At 47.3% G+C, this 22349-nt stretch overlaps 1 protein-coding gene across 2 annotated transcripts; it reads right to left on the bottom strand.

Annotated features, from left to right (window-relative positions):
• Positions 1–5399: 5399 nt before the first annotated feature.
• On the bottom strand, positions 5400–22046 carry PNPLA1 (patatin like phospholipase domain containing 1). 2 transcript variants are annotated; one of them, XM_069770668.1, is made up of 10 exons: positions 21881–22046; positions 21396–21790; positions 18300–18532; positions 16990–17055; positions 15428–15640; positions 14990–15050; positions 14765–14905; positions 14350–14449; positions 13762–13872; positions 5400–11772 (listed from the first exon to the last, which is right to left on the bottom strand). In XM_069770668.1, the coding sequence occupies exons 2-10, from the start codon at positions 21595–21597 to the stop codon at positions 11622–11624; spliced, it is 1278 nt and encodes a 425-aa protein (XP_069626769.1). In that variant the 5' UTR covers positions 21598–21790; positions 21881–22046; the 3' UTR covers positions 5400–11621. The 2 variants fall into 2 exon arrangements, with proteins under 2 accessions (XP_069626769.1, XP_069626770.1); XM_069770669.1 differs by having other exon boundaries at positions 11656–13249; positions 21396–22045.
• Between the last annotated feature and the right edge of the window lie 303 nt (positions 22047–22349).

The following is a 22349-nucleotide window of genomic DNA, read 5'->3' as shown; positions in this document are numbered from 1 at the left end:
GTGGTGCTGAGGGTGCCCCCTCAGCGGCCTCGGCCCTTCTGGGGGGGTTAATGGTCAGAGTCGCCCCTCACTCAGTACCGGGCTGGTGGTTCTGACGTGCCCGCTCCTGCTAGGCCCTTCCTAGACTGTGTGTGAGGCCAATGTTCAAGCAAAAGGCTAGGTCTGTTGTCGCTACTGCCCACTATGTGTTGGTGCTCTCGAATCATGGAGGAGTTCGGGTGTCCTGATTTTTTGGCTTCTTAAATGGCTGCCATTATTGGTAGAAAATGCTAAATGCCTCTCTAAAGATTAGCAGGGTTTTCTGCAAGTTGTGGCTTTTCTCTTCAGAGTGCAAGATAGCCCTTTTTGTTAAACTGCCCGTGTGAGGTGTTCAGATTCTGCCTCAGGGCCTGTAGGTTTCTGCATCCTTGCACTGGTAAGGGTCTTAAAACTTTTAAGAGGCAAAGTCTACCTTTTCCTTGGGCTTTTCTCTTTCCAGAACATGTTATGTGGCTGCTGACTTGCTGTCCTGGGTGGCAATAGCAATCCTACAGCCAAGAGCACCAAAAAGCTCCTTAGCAGTGTGGGCATAAGCACAGGTGATTAATGCATCAGAAAGGTTGAGCGAGTGTGACTCTGGCTGCCTTTTAACGGGGAAGCAGCTCTTCCCAGGCCTTCTCCCCTACCTAAAAAGGGGATGATGTAACTTTGCTCTGATACCATGTAGCATCTACTACTATGGTATCTTACTACTATAACAGGGTGATCTTAAGGGTTTGGTAAGGCTAAAGAATCCCTGCTAGCCTGAAGTAGTGGCTGCCCTAACTTCTTCAGACTGGAGGTGGAGATGTGCTTCAAACATCTCCTTGTCCTCAAAGCCCCATGTGTGCAGCTATCAGCAGGAAACCATCTACAGCAGAGAGACCCAGTCTCACTGCGGTAGTCCGTTTTTCTGTGAGCAGCATATGCTACTTCCTTTGCCTGCAGCTGTAGGACACCTGTGAAGTCAGTGGTTTTCATCACCATTAGGACAGTTCATCTGGCTGCTGTAGACAGTGACATCATCATGTCATGTGCCTGGATGAGATACTTGTCACATGAGTAGGGGAAGGGTTCCTCTAAATAATGGTAAACATTGTATAGACTGGAGGTTTGTATGCCACATTCCTGTTATAAGGAAAAAATATATATATATTCGGGCACATTCTGGGAGCTGCCAAAATCACAGAAATACCAATTTATAAGGGAAGGTCTAGGATGGATCATTAATCTTTTTTTCTTTTTTTTTTCCTTTCCCACTTGTAATAAAGGTTGTCAGTGAAATCAGTGGCAAAAATGTTGATCATGTCAACTCTGGCAAAATCAGTGTTTTGGAAGGAGAGCAAGCAGATGAGAGCATGGTCTCTGGAACCACTGTCAGTGTTTTCTGGTGAGCAGGCAGTGAGTGATTTATGATATAACACTTAAGCTGGCTAAAAGGTAGGCAAGGTGCACAGGGTGAGCAAAGCACACATTGCCAAGTTGGAAGAAATGGCATTTCCCCAGGCATGGGCAAGTTCAGACTGCTGTTAGAGCCACACCTTTGTTCATGCTCCTGCTTCAGTGCACTAAGCTGGGGAGGTGCCAAGGAAATGCCTTGATTAATCACTTTACAGACTATTTAGACATAAATAAACAAAAAAATATTCATCTTCCATGAAGCTGAAAAAGAGAGACATAAACTGATTTTGCCAAGATTAGACTTTTACATGAAAAGATTTCAACCCAAAATAAAACTGTTATAATATATTTCTACAGTGATTTATTTCTCCCCTCCCCAATCCTTTACTTTTTTTTTTTTCTCCTGCTGTAGCTCTAGGGAATGCCTGGTTTCTCTGTTTTGGACCCTGCAGCATCACAGGTTGCTTCCAATTATTCACAGAAGCAGCAAGGCAATGAGGCTAAGCTTGTATGCAGGGAAGCAGGACATGGGCTATAGGGAAGGCTGATGGATCCTTTGGTGTTGGGACAGTCTTGCTGATGCAAATGTGAAGCCAAAACCAGAACTTGCACCCTTTTGTCCAGGATGTGTGACAGAGGATGCAGCCTAGGCTAATCCCTGCTGACCCCAAGAGAGAGGACACAGACTCCTAACAGCAATGGGTAGTCTGTCGCTGTTCTGGAAATCTTGGAGGAGCTTTGCTTTCCTGGCAAGCCATGAGCCCTCTCCAGCTCAACATCTTGCAGTCAGTAACTTTTTTCCAAGTGCCTTTTGCATCAGCAGCTTCAGAGTTCAAAATTCTTCCTGGTCCTGCACAGGATTTGTCCCTGCCAGGGATCTTTCAACTGTCATGGGGCTTTTAGATCAGTGTTGGGCACTGCTACAAGTATAGCTGGATTAGGAAATTTGGGGAGGTGACTCAGCGCACAGCTTGGATGAGCTCAGCCCCTCCCGACCTCTGCCTCTTGCCCTAAACATCCTGCCTAGATAAAAGCTTCCTCATCCAGGGTGATGCATTTAGAGTAGCCAGACACTGCTGTCTAAGGGGAATGAATCTGTGTTATACATGGCTGAGTGAAAAAACATTCAGGACGTGGCTTTTCCTTTTTCTCAGTTGCAGGAGATGATATTTCTGGACATCCAGTGGTCTGCGTGAGAAGCAATGCACTTACAGCTCACAGCTAGTTAAATCCTGCAAGGCACGGCAGTACCAGCTCATCCACTGCACATTTAATGTATTTGTCAAGGTATCTGCTAGTGCTTGAAGTCTGACAAACTGCACATCTGTTTCAAAGCAGTGAGGTGATTTGTTGTCCCACATAAATTAATTCCTCAAAGTCTTTCTCTTGAAAGGACTTGCACATCAGAAACTGTATGTGGGTTAGGAACACCACTGGATTCCCAGGATAGTGCAGCCCTGAGGTCACAGTTTTGTCATTGCAGAAGATCTGTGGAAGAAATGTTTTGGTCTGGCATCAGGTCAGTGCTAAAATATACCACCTGGGGGAGTCAAGATAACCTCTTGGCATCTGTCAGCCTATTCCCTGCTGTGTTCTGACCAGGCTGCTGAGTCAGCTTTTGTTTCATTTTAATGCCATAGGAGGAAAATCCTATTTTGGATATTGCCCTGTATTGTCAGTCATTTTGTGAATGCACGTGGATTCCTTTGTTTCACTTGGCTACCTGAAGTCGTTCTTCAAACTGGCCCACCCTGGATGGTCAGTTTGCTCAAGGCCAAGTGTGGCTTTGTCTTCAAAGCTGGGATGAAAAATGAGAGATAAATGATCAGGGTCCCTCTGTTAGGAGCTGTTTCTGACCCTGTGATGGAGACATGACACATGCCAAAGAGTATGAGGATGTTTGGCCTGGTAAAACAACAGACCTAAAACTCAGGACATCATGCAGGGATGCACACAGTCTGTCCCATCCTGGTACAGGACAGAGAGTGGCCAAGAAACAGCTTCTGCATTTCCACAGCAGGATTTCTCAGTTACTGTTTATGCCACCTGGGTCACTCCTATTCAGATTTCTTATATGTTACAAGTCCCACTGTTGAGGTCTGGCTACCTCTCATTCTGACACAAAGCCTACCCAGGGCTGCATAAACAAGTTTGCAATTTTTTTTTTACTCCTTGCTCCTTTTGAAAGACACCAGGGACAGTCTGAGTGTCTTAAAGATGGGGAGAGATGGCAGTACTTGCTAGTGATGCAGTAAGCAGGTGGAGACTTGACTTCCCTCTACTTTTCCACTATAAACACTATTTACTTCTTGGTGCTGCAAGATTGGGTAAGAAGTTAAAACAAATGAATTTACAAACTATCTCAATAATACATAGATGCAATTAAGAGTAAAACACGGCCTGCGTGGCCTGATCTGTGGGTTTGGTTTGCGATCTGAGTAATACAATTATCCAGCTGTGTTTGGAAAGCAGTGCAATAATGTGTCACATTTCTAGCTCCCTGCCCATGCTGCTCACTTAGGGGAGGAGGGCTTGAACTCAAGGCTTGAAGCAGTGGGAATGTTGTTGCTTCTGCAAGCCTGGCTTTATTCTTTTGCCCTTGTCCTGGAGCTGGGCATCAAAGTTTTCCTTAATCTCAAGAGCTTCCTTTGAGTGGCTCACCACTGGGTTTGCAATGCCACATCCCTCTTGCACCCAATAAACAGCACAGAGCAGCTTCTGGAACTGATTCTTCTCATTGCAGCTAATTCTTAGGGTTTCCTTACACTAAAGAGTAGATGGAAAATTATTTCTGGTGCATTTGTTCTCTTGACTAGGCATGGAATATATTTATTCCTCTCTTCTTGAGTCTTCATTTTTTTCTTTGCTCTTTTTCCTTTGCAGTTCAACAGTGGGATCTGCAATGCTCATGTAAGGTGTGTGCAAGGAGCTTAGTAGCTTGGTTCCTGGGTGGAGCTGGGAGGTGACATACACTGCTCCCATGTGGAATTGGGGCTGGATTAACACTGTGCCAATGGGGCTCAGACAACAAGAGTTTGGGGTTTAGTGGAGACTACAGCCCTGTTAGCACCAGCACATCCAGCACAGCTGCTGCATGGTCATCAGGGTTGCTTTGCAGCCTCTTTGCATAGATCAGGGCTGCATCCAGCCACAAAACTCACCCAGCACTGCCTCCACACACAGCAAGAGGGAGAGAAGCATCTCCTAGGTGGTTTTGGAAGCCTTTTTACCTGAAGACATTGGGTAGATTTCCATGTATCTCAGAGAAATATGTCCAACTTCTTACTGCTTGTGTTGAACAGCTGTTTCTGCTCTTGCACAGCTTTCAGTGCTGCTTTTCCCCATAGCAGTTTCCCAATGTCTTGCCTAGCTGCAAGGCTAAGAAGGCTTTGCATTTCTGGATGGATAATCAATAGATCACTGTGTTTGTCAGCCTTTTTTCCCCCCTCTTTACTTCTTTACTGACCTGTTGCTCTACTGAAACCTCAGCTATTTAGGAGGCAGATTAAGCCACGAGTTGTTACCTGGACTCTGTTTTTACCCTTTTGTAAGCAAACTCAAACCCTGAAATTGTGAAACTAGGAGAACAACTTGGGTTGTGATTTCTTTAATAATCCAGTCATGTTCTCCTACTCCCTGGGATGGGTTTGGTAACCTGTTACAAATGGGGCAAGACAGTTCAAGCAGTAACTTGTAAGACTCTTATATACCAGGGAATATTTGCTGATTCTTACCTCCCAGGAGGCTGGAAACTTAGGCTGGGACCCCAGGGCTCCGCTAAAGCAGTCCGGAAGCAGTTTTTCTCTCTGGAGGGCTCACTTCAGAGGCTCTGCTGACCTCCCCTGGGCTGCTTCCCCAACACATCAGTGTGACATGTGGCCCTGCACATCGCCTGGGTCTTTTACCCAGCAGCTAAGTGCACACCTTAGAAACATATTGCAATGTAGTGATTTTATTTTAATGATTGGCTTTAGGTATTAAGACATTATATCATCCACTTCTGCCCACTGCTATTGTTTCACTGGACATTTGGCTTAGACATCTACGTCAACCAGAGAGATATAAGACAGCAAGAGTGTGGTCAGAAACAGAAGCAGGTTGGGAACAGCCACAGCTAATTATTGGCTGGCTGTAGAAAAAACCTTCAAATCTGTCCCGGGCAGCTGCTTTCTTGTGGCTTGAGTGCTTCATGTTAGCAGAGATGAAGAAAAATGGAAATGAGAGAAGACCTTTCTCTATACTGTTTAGAGGCTGCAGTTTCTTGATATCATATGAAGCTGGAGTGTTATCTGCTCTGCAGGAATTGTCACCTGACATGCTGAAATCTGCATCCAAGGTCTATGGGGCATCTTCAGGATCGGTTCTAGCTACAGCTGCATTGTGTGAGTGTGATCTAGGTAAGGGCTATGCACTTCCATTTATTCTGTGTCTAAAGAGATCAAATGTTTGGAAATTTTTGGAGTTGCAAAAGATCATTTTCTTTAAATTATCCTTAATCAGTGGTTAATTCCTCAGAATTTTACTTTATTGATTTCTTTAAGAGTGGAAAACATGGGTAAATTAACCAGCACAGAGAAAACAGACTAGATATAGTTATTAAATAAGTCATTGCATCTTATTAATTTGAATTAATGGTAAGCATATCTAATATAAGAAACAGAAGTGCCCTCCCTAATAAGGCATTTGGGATTGCTGGTAGATTCCCAAAACACAGAGGGGAAAGAAAATATTGAATATGGGGAGGATCAGTATTGCTGTTGCATGAAATAAAAAGAAAGTTATGGTCACACAGCTGAGAAATACATTAGTGGGCATAGATGCAGAGCCAACAGGAGGAAATGTTACGCAAAGGCTCCCTGTCAATTTTCTCCCATGTCTCAAAAAAATTTTAAGACGTCTTGTGGAAGAAATGGAGAGAAATGGGAAAAGAAAACAAAATACTTCTGCTTCCTGCAATATCGAAGTCCTTGGAGCATCTGGGTCCACTCATGAAAGCTTCAGCCCTAATGAAAATAATAGCTCTTTAAAAGCATTTACCAGCATGGTAAAATGCCCCTTTACCAGGTGGAAGTGCAGCCCAGAAAGTACGTAAATAATAACATAAGGGATATGCAATGATTGCTTTGCTTTGCTTTAGAGGAGGCGAAGCTGTACGTCCTCAGTGCTCTGAAACCCACTTTCTGGGGGTGTATTCCTGGAGGAAAAATCCTTAAAATTGTAAGGGAAGTCTTAAACAAATATCTGCCTACGAACGCCCACCAGCTGGTATCTGGAAAGCTGCATGTTATCCTCACCCGTGTGCACGACTGGAGAAGTGTGGTGGTTTCAGAGTTTGCCTCGAGGGAGGACCTCATTCAGGTGAGAGTGGCCATAGCCATCCTGCAAGGGGAATAGGTGCATGAGATTTACTGCCTGTCCGTGCCCCACGGCATCCACAGGGGAAAACTGGAGCCTTACAGTAGTCCATGCCATGATTTCTGTCCTTGCCACCCTCTGAAGCCAGACAGGGTCACAAGCTGAAAATAATAAGAAAATCAGCCCTTCTGATTGCTGGCTGAATTATCTACAGGGCCTGAGTATGCAGGGGGGGAAATGAGGCATTTCACAGGTTACCTTCCTAGTTCTCCAACCCTGGCTGTGGATATCAGGCATGGTCTGGTCCACAAGAGTCAGTGGTGTCCAATAACCCAGCCATGGGTCCCCATTTTGGCATTCACAGATAAGCCACCATTCCCAAAGGCAACAGGTTTTTGTGGCTCTTTGCTCACCTCTGTGCTTTCCATCTTACCCACAGGCCGTGATATGCAGCTGCTTCATCCCTCTATATTTTGGATTTTTACCTCCTACGTACTGTGGAGTGGTGAGTAGCCTTGTGGTCTGGAGACCCTATCCCAGGTCAGGCCAAGGGCCCATCTAGCCTGTGTCCTTTCTCTAGTGGTGGTATTAAGCATGTTTATACCTGTGTTTGCCACCAAAGTTGCTTGGTGCTGTGTTCACAGTGTCTGCAGAGGGAAGAACTGAACCCAGGTTGCCCCACAATCTGACCTCACTGCAGAGAGAACTGACCTTCTTACAAAAGCATCCACCCTCAGCCTGTCCATGGGGTTAGCTAAACACCTTTCTGCTGCACTTTCCCTTGATTTCATTAAAGAGTAGTTTTTCTGCTGGAAGGGAGGAGGTGGTGGATGTAGACCTGGAGCACATGGGACAGTGGTCAGGGCTGTTCCCTGGAAGGCGATCTCTGTAGCCCCAGCACCTCAGTCTAGTTTGGGACTGGGTGGTGAAGAAACCCCAAATGCATGCACATGTGATGCAGCACTCTTCTCTGAAAAGAGGAGGGCTCAGGGTTCCTTGTTTTCTCTCCTAGCGTTACGTTGATGGAGAACTCGGCATGTGGAGGGCCAACTTCGTGTCCCGGACCACAATCACCGTGTCTGCTTTCTCCGGCGAATACGACATCAGTCCCAAAGATAGCCCAGCTGCCTTCTTCACTTTCCAACTCTCTGACTGTATTTTACACATATCAAAAAGAAACATCCACCGCTTGCAGTATATTTTTCAGCTTCCCACACGTCAAGTGAGCTGCTTCTACAGGTACCCAGAGCCATGAGGCCCCTATAGCTGGCCCATCTTCCCTGACTGCCATCTCCCTCCTGCAGGTTCTGGACCAGTTTTATACCCATGGCTACCAGGACACAGTCTCCTACTTAAAAAGACTGAGTAAGTGATTGGGAGTGAGGAGCAGGTAGGTCAGGTGCTTCTCTTACGACATTGGTTTGCTGACAGAAGGTAAGAGGTGCTGCCAGTGCACCTAGAGTGACCGGGACAGAGACATCTGCATTCCTGGCATTGCCAGGATTACTTGAGTCCCATCCTCTCTGTGGCCTCTCCTGAAGCTCCCTGTTCACCCCTTCCCCTCTGATGATGTTAGGTCCCCTCTTCTCTGCCACACTGGGCATGGTAGAGATTTCCAGGGAACACAAGTCCCCAGGACCTAGGCAGGAGAAGTGTAGGCAGGCTCGGGTGCCCTGTGTGGTATTAGACTGATAACCCACTGGTGTACAAAGCAGCAATGTTTGGTGATCCCTGACCCAGAAACCCAACTCAGATTAGCCATGCACTGTGGTCATCAGTCCCCCTGTTTTCCAGTCAACCCTGGTCATGCCTCAGATTGCTGGAGACCTGGTAGTTGAGCAACAAGCAGTGAGAGCTGGATTCTCTTCCCACCAGGTGAATTCGGCATAAATTATCTTGATGATGACTTTATGCTTTCATTGTCCAATGAATCCTGTCAGAAAGGTGAAGGGACCCTGCACTGGAAGCCAGAAACAAGAGTACTTCACTCCAGAGCCACATACCCTGAGGATGTCACTGAAGAGAATCCAGGGACCATCCAGGCAGCAGATGAAGTGGAAGAGGAAGCCCCACGCCACCTTCTCCGCCATAAGGAAGGTAGAGAACCAGGACTTCCTTTACCTCATCAGTTTTCATTAGCTAAGTGACACTTGCTCAGGGCTCTCACTGCCAAAAGAGGCTGTTTGAGTTTTTGCAGGCTCCAGTAGGTGAAAACATCAGGAATTGGAGAAAGTCCCCTCTTGGGTCAGCGGTTATTAGTAAAGCCTCATGCTGAACTTGTTTTGGGTGAGGATTGAGGACTTAGGCTGTGGCCAGGTCAGAAGGGGTCTTTGGAGAAGTAGCTCTTTCTATGAAGAAAGGCATTTACTCACCTTGCAAGGTAATACCAGGTTCTGCCCATGTATCATTTAATTAAGGGTCAGGGAAGGAGCAGTGTCTCAATGCTTAGAGCTGGGTTTGCTGTGCCAGGCAAATTAAAATTTCTACTTAGTAACTCTGGTGTGCAGCCATGTGTAAATACTTCAGTGCAAGAAAATCTTATTAAAACTGCAGGTAAACCTCTACCTGTATCATTTTTGAGCAACATAAGGCAGGTTTAAATCCAAAACTTCTCGTTTTCTGCAATCCTACGCAAAACAGTGTCCCCTCCCATTTCAATTTTGACATTGAAAACTGGTGAACCCTCAGCATTTCAGATTCCAGTTTGTTGTCTTGTTACTAGTGGAATACAAAGAAGTGTTTGCTGGAGTGTAACATTTCTTTAAATTTTATTTTTTATTTTATTTTTCTTTCGGAGTCCTTCAACATTTCAGAATTTGTCAGCTTAGGAAAAATTAGGCAGCTTTTCTAACATGATGATGGTTTAAAATGTTGCCAGATAGATTAAATAAAAAGTGAAAAAAGACCCAAATATTGTTCTGCTATATCTAGGAGGACCACACCAAATGAGGAATATAAAGGGGAAAGAACAGCACCATTACCATTCCAGATCTAAAAATAAAAGCTTGAAAAGCATAAAATGAAAGCAAAGACAACATTTCCATTGAAAACAAGACAACTCTACCTATGGGAAGAGACCCAATACAGAAATGCATGACACAGCGTTAGGCTATGCAGTTTGCTTCCATGCTTGCTTTTTTAAAGGCTTCATCAGTTTGAACTGCATGGAACTTTTGAAAGCAACATTGTAGGAACCAGTTTTCTTTGGGCATTGGGCAGGCTCTGGGCTATCAGGTGTCTGGGTCTCTGGTTTGCAGCTAGGCTGCAACATTTTTCACCAACCTAAGGTCACCTGTGGAAGGAGTCAAGACTCATTTGTTAGGCCAGAGAGCAGCCAAGAGGTAAGTCAGGGCTCTCAGTCTCCAGAGGAGAAGCACATCAGATTTTTCAGTTCTAGGAAGTAAAAGCCCTGATGATCTAGGCCAGGAAAAGGCTATTTTGCTGTTTATCTGCACAATCCTATAATATCAGTGGTTACCAAATAAGCAAGGGTATAAACCTGCCAACAGCTCACACTTGTTTTCCTGAATAAGTCAGAATGTCTCCAAAGGACTACTGCTGCGGTGGAGCCTGCACACCAGCAAGGCTCAGGCTAGATTAGCAGGTTAACCACAAGGATTTGCCTCTTTATCCATGTACCCACCAGGAGAGTTGCACCCTCCTTGGTATCTAGACTAGAAGCAGAGTCTGGCATAAAGCACCTGCAGCCAACAGCCAGAGACACAGGCAGGATTGGACATGTTTGTTTTCATTTGGCTCAGTTGCATGGATCATGCCCCAGGACTCCCCTTCCCACTAGATCTGCAGTGCAGTCTAGCTTTAGAGAGAGCTCCTGCTGACTTGGTTGTCTCCAAACTCTCATCCCATTCACCTGAGGCTTCGCATCTCTGCTAAGTTTGATCCAGATCAGGGCAAGCAACAGGACAGCAGTATAAGAACAATATTTTAAGGATATCAAAACCTGCTTATCCTATTACCCTCTAGACAACAGGAGGGAGAGAAGCAGCCCTGATCAGGTATTTGAATCTAGTTTGTCTCACAAGAACTTCCAGAAGTGTCTGTCAGATCGACCAACATGGTTTTACTCTGTTTAGGGCCATGCCAGCCACAGAAGAGCATTTCTGACCCCGCTGCTGCCTTTGGCTCTAGTTCATGTTTTAAAGAGAGAAAGAGCAACTTGCAACACAGCCTGCAGACAGACACCAAGCTGCACTGAAGAGCACACTGTGGCAGCAATGTCACCAGCACAGGCAGGGCCACAACCCCCCTTGTATTTTCCCCCACCCCCAGGTGATTCCCATGACCTGCCTTTAAAGGAGGCATTGCAGGCTGAAGACAGGATCTATTCCAGCTGGTTTGAACTGGGTGCAGCTGGATTTCCACGCTTGCTTCCCTAGGGGTGAAACAAGCTTCTGCATAAAGTGATTCAAAGAGCTGCCAAACTTTACCTCTCTCCACTGCCTCTGGCAAAGCCTCCTTTTGCCATTAGCTCCAAGCTCATACAGAGGAGATAGCAGAAGGGGTGCTTGCTTGAAAAGGTGTGGGATTAATAAAGCAAAAGACAGCTGATTTGAGTGATGAGTCTTTAAATACTTTTATCTTAGCACATCTTTGCAGGTTTGGAGCAGGAGGGCTCTGTGCTGTGATTGGGTTTTTTTGGTTTGGGTGTTCCTTGTAGGCTGTTTTTTGTTAAAGTTATCAAAGTTTTACTAACTTTTTATGTTCAAGCCCCATGCCATGTAGCGGTAGGTGGGATGCACTGGGTAGCTCAAACTATGCTTCTGTTTGTGGCTGAGATTTGCAAACAAGTTTAGTGGATTTGGATGTCCAATTCCTATATGAGAATTTTATTTGGGGGATTTTAATTTGCATTTGAATAGGGATAGTGTTACTGCCTGAGGCTGACTGAAATTATTATATCCTGCCTGGAGGTGGTGGTGCTTGCTAGGAAGATCAGGAGCCTGGTAGAAGGGCTGTTGCAGAAGTGGGGCTGTCTGCCTGGGAGGGAAAGAAGTGCAGTATGAGCAAAACCAAATGATGGGCTGACTGGCCCTACTCCTGCCCAGGGAGCGATGAGTGTCTCTGTGCTCTCTCCACTTTGATCTGTGACAGGAACATAGTCACAGTTCATGAGCTGGTTTTGAGCAGCCCAGTTTTGGCTGCAGGGGTTGAGAGATGTAAATCCATCCAGGACGGAAGGAAGACAGGAGTAGGTTTTGATGGATCCAATGCAAATAAGCACCCAGGTTTCTTTTAGCAAGCTCATTGCAGAGAAATTATTCCCAGGTCAATGATTTCAACCAGAGATAGCAGAACATATTACATTATTCTTTCACTGAGCGTCATAGTTAACTTTAAATCTGTTTACATCAATGCAGCCTTCAGCTATTTCCCACATTCAAGCCTGCAGTCTCCAGGGCTCTTTGGACAAAACTTCCCTTTTCTCATTTCCCTTTGTGCAATTAAATAACCTGTTTTTTCAAATAAACAGCTTGTGCTGCTGTGATCCATTTGTTGCCCATCAGGAACCAACAAATGGGGGAGACTCAGCTGGGGTAAAGCCAATCCATCAGCCTCTGACGTGCAAAATGTATTTGGGATGATTAAGAGTGCTGCCAATTCATTCTACGTACAGACCAGCAACATGAGGTGTGTCTGCCTGGACCATACACTGTTTGTAGCAGCGAGTTACAGAAAATTGCATGAAAAGAACTAATGTATTTGTGAAATGTCAGCTTTTCCAGTGCAATAGGAGATGCAATCTGCAAGACTGTGGTACTTTGAAGGAGGGGGGGGTTAATCTTTAGGTTTCTCTATCCTTCTTCACAGCTGCAAATTCAGAGAGGTCCAAATGTGTGCCTACCTCCACTGGCAGGACAAGCAGGCCTCCGAGGGTGTATGAAGCTCAAGAATAAATAATTGGTAAAATCACTTCAGGGAACGGGACAAAAATTAGTTCCTGTCCAGTGTGATGCTCCCTAAGGCTTCTCTCTCTCTCTGTTTTCTATTTGATGAATCTCTCTGCAAGTTTTTGAGTGGGAGGAAAACACTTAAAATGTGGCATTTCCTGGCAAATCCTTGCCCTGTAATCTGCATTAAAGCAGGGTGAGGGATGCTGCTGGTGATCAGCAAGTGGAGTGGCTAGGGAAACTGGCGGCTGGGTTGTACATGCATGCAAGATGCCCAGTCTCCCCGACGCAGACTGCAGTTTGGTCACAGATGCAGCACCGCAGTGCTTTTCCTCGGCCGTCATGTTAAAGCTGATCAGTCCTGAGCAGGGAGACTGCAGCAGTAGCACTGGAAATAAAAACAACTGGCTTCCCCAAGTGAAAAAAAAAACCACCCCCGAAAACCTCCATAAAAAACCCAGCAGTCATGCTGCCGTGTTAAATGAGCTCCGGTGTTGCCCACTGCTTCCCGGGGCAGCAGAACTACATGGCGTCAGAGACCCCCAGGGCCCATCCAGGGGGGTTACCTAAGGGAACAAGCTGGCAGTTAGTTGAGTCAGAGTCAATGAACCAACAGGGACAACTAGCCCCAGGGGCGTTTGATACTGAAGGGCTTTTTTGCAGCTGAGGAATTGTGTAGCTGCCTGCAGTATGAAATCATTCTGTGCAAGTCTTTTCACGGGCTGCACGTGAAGTAACTTCCAAGCAGGTTTTAGGGAGGTACGGCTTAAAAGCTATCTGTGTGACAAGTTAACTGCCTTGAATCCTTGAGAGTTTAGTGCCAAAACACCTTTCAGGATCTTGGTGAATGTGCGCCATAGGGAATCAGCACAAAGCTAGTTCATAGCTTTTTTCAGATGTCACTAAATAAATAATATCATGGGGACAAAAATTAGCTACTTCTAATGTGGGGTACTCCAGATTTGGAATTTTTAGCCACACTCAGCATCAGTGACTGATGGGTGAGGTTCCCCGGGCATTCCCTGCTCTGCAGCCTGCCCTCCCTCCACTGAGGGTCTGCATCCCCTGAGCATCTCACCTCCTGGCCACGGGTCTCTTAGGCAAACCAGGCACCATGGTTTGGAGGAGCTTCTGGAACCGTTTTACCACGGAGCTCATACCTTCCAGCAGCCCCCACAGCTTCTGCAGCCTGCAAAACCAAAATAAACAAGCCGAATTTAATGACTGGTAAATGCAGCAAAAGGGGGAGGGTGTTAATGGTAAATGCACACTGTACTACACTTTTTCATAACCAAGCAATCCTATGGTGTTCCTGCTAGCCATACCCACTCTCCCTAAGAGCTTGCCTTCAGGGAATACCAAATCCTCCTGCAGAGGAAGGGGATGCTGCTAAGCCTATTTATGCAGATGTGCATCAGGTTGCCCTGGTCCGTAGAAAAGGAGGGACTTGCCACCAGCCCGCACTGCCCACAGGCTGCCCCGTGTGTTTCCCATGGAGCTGCCATCCGAAGGATGCTACAGCCCATTGCACACCCCGACACTGGGCTTGCAGGGACGCCTGCATGCCTTGTGCTAATCTTGCACTGTGTCCCTTCAGCTGTCTTGCCTGAAACTGCTGGTTTCTGTATCACTCTCGGCTTCGATGCCTCTATCAAGATGTTCTTACCCCTTCCTGATGAAAGCTGGCAGCCTGTATGGCTGCAACAGGACCTTCGACAGTGGATCCTGCAGTCCAGTCACCTGCTCCTTCCTCCACAGAGCCAAGCCTGTGCCCAGGAATGACAACAGAGAAGTAAATAAAGACCACTAATTAGAAATAACCCAATAAATGCAATAATTCCTCTTGTCCAGCAACTCTTGCTGCAGCTCAGCCTGTAGGTACTGAAGCCCAGGCCAGAATCCAGCTTGAGCTGCTCTTACAAAGCCTCTTTGCAAACGGCTACTACAGATCTAGAAATATTTACTGTAATAAATAACTCAATAATGTCTTAAATATAATACTGCTCCTCTCAAAGACTGCAGCAGCCCTCAGTGGCCCCAGCCACCCCCAAAACCCGAGATCAGTACCCCAAATCCTCTACCTGGCAGGAAGCAAGGAATCAGGCACTGTGGTACCCTTTTGCATAGGCTGGTGCACGTCCTGTTGGATTGTACAGAGTCGTTCTTCCCACACATGCTGGCAAAGCGGAAATTGCCATCAAAGTAGTTAAAGCCAAAGGCATCTGTGAGACATGGAAAGAAAGGGCTGAGGTTTGCATGTGCGTCACGCTTCGAGGCTGCCCTTCAGGTCTTGGGTTGACACTTACTGTTCCTGTACAGAAAAAGGGCAGTGTCCTGGTAGCCTTGGGAGAAAATGTCGTTCAAGACCTGCAAGGAGAAACATTTGAGGTCACTAAAGAGCCCTCCATCCAGGCACTGGCAGGATCTCTCCAAGGCTGTTTGACTGTTGAGGGTTGGGATGGCCCATTCGGGAAGGTAGCAAGCACAAGTTGGTTTCCAACCACCAAAGCATTGGTCCTTTGCAGGTTGTCAAACCAACGTGGACCCAATCCCAGGCTGGCCACCTACCAGCAGTATCCACTAAAATGAGCACTGCAAAACCAGTGGGTACTGCCCCCTCCCGTTAAAAATTGATTAATTAACGAGGGAGATGATTGAACTGAACCTTAAAGCTTGGGAAGGCAGGTCCAGCATTAATTTGTTTTAACCAAAATGAAGCTGGGAAGAAGACCTGGTGGGCTTACCATGGCACTAGGTGGAAACAGAGCATAGCTAATCCTGCAGAGGTTTTCTATCGAGATCTGAATGCTGCCGTTGAAGATCTGGAAACAGAGGAAGATAGCGGGACAATCCCGTGGACAGATATCAAGCTCTCCCGTGAACGGGGACACAGTGATCACAGCTTCCTCCAAGCTGGAAACAGGCTGCAGGCCAGTGAATCCTCCATCAACATATCGCTGAGGGGGAAAAGCAGAAGGAGGATTTGCTTTGAGGATTGGTACAGTGTGCGTGTGAGTGCAGCGTCACCAAGGGGAAAGCAAGCAGCTGCAAAGGCAACATCTGCTGTGAACCAGTCCCAGCAAGTCCTCTCTTCCCACTTGCAACGGCATCTCTTCCCACCCCTTGCTCTTTATCCTGGCCTTTGCCAGCTCCTTCTGCTGCCCTGCCTAATGGCACCCAGCCGGCTCCTTGACCAGGTGCTGTAATCCACAGCAGTTATCAAAATAGAAATATAATTATTTTAATTCACAAAACTTTGTAAAGTTGTTTTGGCAGTCATTTGCCAATTCAAACATCACTGAATTTACAGTGTCGTATAAATTTCAAGTCCTGAGCTCAAGCAGTAGGGCTCCTGCATTTAATAATTGCCTGCAAATCCCTGGAGGATTACTCACTGGGCAAGGAAAATGTCATTTGCTCTATTCCAAAAGGAATCTGAATTTACCACCCACCTCAGTGGGATTTGAGGTTGCAAGGATTGCAGTTGTTTGAATTAAATGCTTGTGAAATAACAGCACAGAGGAGCCTCGTGCAGCAATACCGCTGAGCTCTGGGTCCCGCAAACTTCATGCACTTTGTGGGCAAGCCCTGCAGTCCAGGGTAAGCTGGAGATCTGACCTGACAGCCAGGTACAGACATCTGAGGACCAAATAGACTCAGTTGGTGCAGACCAACAAGGGTCAAGGAAAGATCCTAGCTCTATACCGGCTGCAAATCTGGTATCTTGGCTTTGTGGACTTTGGCACACAAGCAGGTCACCGTGCATCGGCTGCTCTGCAGTCCATCTGCACATGCTTCACCACCACGCTGCTGTGCTCCTCCTTCACTGAGGGTTAGCAACAAGCCAGCCCGAATTTGTTGACTTCACTGCGGTGTTTCTCAGAGTACAAATATGCACATGGTTGGGGGAGGATCCTCCCACGAACTTTTGGTATTTCAGCCATGCATGTCTGCACCTGAGCTAACAGAGACATCTGCACTGCAGACAGATCCTGCCCAGGATAACTGGATTGTGTGTCAAAGTCCCGAGTGTGGGTGTTCTCTCCTCTCACTTTGGAGATCTGCAAGGCAAGATCTGGTCATCCAGGCTCTGTCCATAGGCAAAGCAGGAAAGGGCTCTCCAGATGGCAATTCCACCCAGCTATCTTCTTAGGATGGGATGAAGAACAAGCTAAAAGGCTTTATCATCCTCCACTAACTAAAGAAGCAGCCTAGACATATAGATCCCTTTCTGCTCAAGGGAATGTAAGTTCAAACCCAAGAACATGCTGCTGGGAGAGTATGTTTTATTGGAAATATCACTCACCACACCTCGGTAGGATGGAGGGATGAATCCACAGTAGATAGGAAGAAAGCAGCTGCAGAGGAGAGCCTGGGGGAGGAGAGGGATTGCAGAAGTAAATGTTCCTGTCAAAGTTGTCCTGGACAAAAGCTGTTGACTGGGTGCCTGCACATTCAGGCTTGACAAATCATCTGGAGCCAGGCTGAACTTTGCACTTAACTGTGTCAAGAAGAAAAGTTTCAAGGGGAAAACATCTCATTTCAATAAAGTTGAAACACTTCTCTTGAGAAGGGCATAGCACTTTGGTTTTTACTTTTATAGCTGCCAGCAATATTAGAGTTGTATATCTATATATCACTGTCCAAACACTGCCCTTTGATGGTGTCAAGGTGAAGCTTTGGGGTCATTTTTCATATTTGCGGGGTTTTGGACAAAACCAAGACATCCTCACAACGCATTTTCATTCTGCTGGGATTTGTCAATGATGAAGCCACTGCTGGGCTGTTTGCAACCACTTTCCATCAATCTCATCAGCTGGGAATGAGTATCCTGGGCTCCTGGGTTGACCTAGGGCAGGCACCATGGGGTGAACTCCAACATCTCCATGGACTTGCCATCCTCTGCTGTCTCCCTGGGACAAGCAAGCCCACAACCTCATGGTCAGCTCTGTTAGGATTTGCCCTGGGATTCTTTCCCCAGCAGGTAATTTACTGGTTAATCAGCTGCTTGTTGTTTGGCAGCACAGATGCTTTGTCCAGCTCTTTCCTCCCAGGAAAGTGCTGAGGCAACAAGGAAAATTACTGCCAGTGGGACTTGGCTGAGGAGACACCTGTCCAGAAAGCTGAGAGGTCATGTTAGCGTTAACCCAGCTTTTTGCAAAGAGTCATTAGCCCAGGGAAGTGGTTGAGTCACCATCCCTGGAGGTATTTAAAAGCCATGCAGATGTTGGCACTTAGGGACGTGGCTTAGTGGTGGACTTGACAGTGCTAGGTTAACGGCTAGACTTGAGGATGTCAAAGGTCTTTTCTGACCTAAATGATTCTGATTCTATTAGAGCTGGCCAACATGCTGGCATCAGCATTTGGAGGCTGGAAACAAACCTGCTTTTTTAGCATTATTTATTCCTGCCTGACTCTGGACCTAACCACATCTTCCTCCCTCCCTCCAAGCCTCACGGAGCTCACTGTGGTGGGACCACAGCTCTGGCAAAGCTTCCTGATACTGTCCACATCTTGGGTAGAAAACAATGTAGTTAAAGTCATCAACGCTTAGCTACCTCCACCCCGAGCAGTAGGTAGGGATCTTCCTACAGCATCAGAGGAAGGTCCCTTTACCTGAATGAGCTCCTCTTTTGAGCTGAACTCAGAGGCCATGACATTTTGGCCATCCACCACCCGCGTGAGAGAGATGTGCAGCCGCCCCGAAGCCAGCTGGTAGGAGTCCTCTGGTAGCATCTGCTGTAAAACAGTCTTGATATTTGCCAGCAAGCTGCACTTGGGCGAGAGAGGGCCCAGGATGGTTTTCCTGACTTCCTTTGCCATGGCAAAGAAAAATTCCTTTAGGTCATCTGACACAGAGGGTAGGGGGAAAGAGAGAGAGAAAGTCAACATCCCTGCTGCCTTAACAGTTACATTTCTGATCCTATTTTTAACACTCCTCACAAATAAAGCCTTTTGCAGCCCCTTGCATGACCCCAGGATGATACTGCTGCTACCATGGGGGACACTGTGGCAGGACGGAAAGGGGAAGATCACCCCCATGATGTCCTCAAAGGACTACATATTGCTGAGCATGACCCCACAGGTGAAATCCCTGTCTGCGCCGGAGATGGGTGCTCAAGATGTGCCTGGCTGGGGATTAGGGAAAGGCACCAAAGAGCCCCGGGAAGGGGGAGGATGCAGGTGTAGACACTGAGTTTTCGGTGCCAATGTGACTTGCACAACACGTTCCTGCCTTCCACTTCTGATTTTGCGTGAAAGGCAGACCCCCACCCCCTCTGCTTAGGGCTTTCCTGCAAGCCAGGCACCCTGCCTCCACCGTGCTGGGACTCCCCGCTCCTCTGAGCTCCCCCAGTGACCTCCCAGCCAGTGTTAATAGTCATTACATGCGTCTGCACATCACAGAAGCTGGATTAAAGGAGCAGAGCTGCAGAGCCTCGGCTGAGGGCTCAGGAGACACTAGGTTTTAAAGGCTGTGCAGTGACGGGAGGGAAGAGGGGTGCAGGAAACCCCGAGATCAGCGTTTTCCCAGGGAGAGAGCTTGGTTCCTTTGCTGAAATGGGCAGCTCACTTGGGGGAATACCCCACCTTGGGCAGTTAAACTCTTACAGCAAAAAGCTTATCTGGCTCCCCAGTGCTGCAAAGAGCCATCCTTGCGTCTGGGTGGGCTCCCCGGGACCCTGCACTGGCATGAAGCTGCGGGCTTGCCTTAGCACCGTGGCTTTGTAGGGGCAAAGGTTTCCGGGCTGTCTCGTGAGATTGCTTTAAAAGCACGGGCAGACAGGTGGATCAGATGGAGTGTCCCGAAGACAACTGGAGCAACACAGGTATTAAGAGGGGTTATAAATGTTTGAGCGGATGTTCAGGCCATGTGGCGTGATGATTAATGCTCGGTGGGTTCACGCAGGGTCCTCAGGGATGCCAAAAGAGCCAGAGACACCCCAGGCAGGTGATGCACCCACCAGGCACTGTCTGGCTGCTCTGTGTCCTGGAAAGGGAGGAAAACCTGGAAAACTGCCCGCAAGCTGCCAGGTAGGGGGTGAGAGCCAAGCCCAGCTTTGGGAGCTTTGGCTCAGGGTGAGCGAGGGATGACCCTGACATGCAATGCCATGACCGTCCCCACCTGCACCAGGTTGCTGGTGAGAAGCATGTGCCCAGAAGGTGACCTGTGGGGTGGCAGAGGACAGCCTGGCTCAGAGAGCCCAGAGCTCCGCACCCAGCCTAGGTCAGGACAGGGACCAGGTACACGACTGCAGCCACTCCATGGGACATCCCTTCAGGAGCCAAGCACACCTTTAACCCTCTTTTTGCCCCAATCCTCCCCCATGTGAACTTGACAGAGTTTGTGCCACATTCATTTTCCTTATTAGAAACCCAACCAAAGTCATCACTACCCAAAAGGTCTTTTCTTCTCCTGGGGAAGGTGTTTTGGGCCCAAGATCCTCTCAGCACCTCTAAGTGGTTGGTGTCGCCCACCCCCAGTGAAGCAGACCTCCATTTCAGTGCTGGTGCCCACAGAAAGAGCAGTTACCAAACTGGTTTATACCTGCTGGACAGCCTCACCTCCATCCAATTACTCCAGCATGAGGAATCAGAGAGGAAAGTTTTGGGGCCTTTGCTGATTTGTAGAGGAGTTCATACCCTTATGGACAGAAAGGTTCCTTTCTGCTTTGTCTAAATATATTTGCCAAAGTTTTGAATTATTTGTAGATCCAGCAGAGTGGTTCTAGCATCCAGCAGAGGTTTCAGGAACTGCACGTTTCCTCCCTGCTTCCTCCATCATTATTTGGACCCTAAAACCCCCGCTCCTCCTAAATGTCCCCATTGCTTGAAGCAGGGCATGGATCAGCCTTCAAAGACTTAGTCTTGTGTACACTTGTTTACCCATGGACACTAATTGGAAATATTAGAGGATGTGATTATTAAAAGTGGATTAACTGCTCTGAATTAATTCTACACATAGATGATCTTATTGCTGGGGGCCCTGTTTCCACATTATCTAAAGAGGTTCAGAGTAAAACCTCTTTTGCAGCAATAAGAGAAACCCCAGCTCCGGGCTGGAGCGGGGACTGCTGTTCTCCCGGGAATGTCCTACTGACGAGCCCTTGAGCTTTTGCCAAGGGGAAAAGTGCTCTGCTATCTGGAAACGGGAATCGTGCCACATCTTCCCTTGTGCTGGGAAGGTTGAGTGGGATAACCCAAAGCAACATGCAAACAAACAGGGCTGTCAGCTCTAGAGATACCTGCGTGACTGCCACTCATGTCCCTTTGTAGCTAAAGATGCCAAGGGACCTGATACATAGGGGAGAAGGGGACTTTACATGGGTGTATCCACCTACTGTGGCCATGTAGACTTGCTTTGGGACATATCTCAGCACTCCTTAGACCTCGTAGCAGAAGAGAAGGAGATCTGCTCCTTCAGCAGGAGCAGGAAAATGAACCAATAAAATACAGGTACGTCCAGATTTACCCATGCAGTATCTACCTGACCATCTGAGATAACATTCAGACAGTAATAACTGGCTTTTTCAGCTCACACCACCCAAAATTGCTGCCAAAAGTGGCAACATCTGCAGATTTCTTTTATGCCTTGTGAGTGATGTGAGTTACACCAGTATCACATCCCCACTGGTGTTTTAAGGCATTAGTTCTCTATTTCTATTTTGAAATAAAAAATCGATAGTAAGGAAATCTAGGCAGTAATTGTCTTACCGAGGCTGACACCGCACACCACGGCGGCGGCGATGAGCGAGCCGGCGGACGACCCATAGACCTTGCACGCGGACTTGAGGAGTTCGGGAGCCAGCTCCAGAAGGGACTGCACCACTCCAACCTGGTACAGGACGAGAAAGCCACTGCCCGAAAAGGAGAGCGAGAAACGGGTGCTCGAACCCCGGAGATCCCCCTCAGCCATCTTGAGATCAAATTGGCGTATCTGGCTCGATGGTTGTCTTTTTTCACCAGGTGAGCCTTGAGCTCTTTTCTCCTCTGCTTTCTCCAGGCTTGTCTCTGGCTGCAGAGGAGTCCAGAAGATGGATTTTCTACCTCCTTTTATGACAGCTCCCTGAGGCGTTTAGTTTCACGAGCTATTTTAATTGCTGCCTGTGCTAAAAACAGAATTTTTCCCCTGATCAAAACAGCTCTTGTAATCCTCAACCACAGCCAGCTCAGATGCTCAGGGCTGCATCAAGGCTCACCTTTTATACCAAGTGATCTGAAGTGCCCTGGGACCCCTCCCAGAAATGGTCCCCGCATTACTGTGGCCGTCACACTTGGATACATCCATGTAAAATTTCCTCTTTGCTTCATGCTTTCTTCATCAAGGGTGTTTTCCTAAATAGGATTTTCCATCAATCCCAGCTTAGGCACAGCTCAGTACCGAGTGAGTGGAGGCTTGTATAAGACACTTAAAGCCAGAGGGTGTTACACAAGGGGTGGATGCAGGGCGTTATGTTGGGTTAGGTTTGGAAATATTACTTCTACTTGCTCCCTATTGAAAGAGTTTTGTCCTTGTCTGATTCTTGGATATCCTTTGGGGGGGGAAACAGGGAGCTGGATTTGCTTTTCTCTTCCCCCACTCCAGCACTGTGCTCTGTAAGGCCCCAGAAGGATGCCCACAGCAGCACCGTGTTCCCCGAATCTGGGGTTACTGAACCAAAATCAAAC

Source organism: Haliaeetus albicilla, chromosome 26, assembly GCF_947461875.1.
Source record: "Haliaeetus albicilla chromosome 26, bHalAlb1.1, whole genome shotgun sequence".
NCBI classification, from domain to species: Eukaryota; Metazoa; Chordata; class Aves; order Accipitriformes; family Accipitridae; genus Haliaeetus; species Haliaeetus albicilla.
Note: the sequence above shows the minus strand (reverse complement) of the source record. Positions and strands in the feature narration are given on the sequence as shown.

What these genes read in the sequence shown, in the direction of transcription:
- PNPLA1 (XM_069770668.1), bottom strand. Translation starts at nt 21,597, where the DNA reads ATGGCTGAGGGGGATCTCCGGGGTTCGAGCACCCGTTTCTCGCTCTCC. An exon ending in TGTTTCCACCTAGTGCCATG is followed by an intron (nt 15,051 to 15,427) that starts GTAAGCCCACCA and finishes TTCTCCTTGCAG; the next exon opens with GTCTTGAACGACATTTTCTC. An exon ending in GATTCCTTGCTTCCTGCCAG is followed by an intron (nt 14,450 to 14,764) that starts GTAGAGGATTTG and finishes TCCTGGGCACAG; the next exon opens with GCTTGGCTCTGTGGAGGAAG.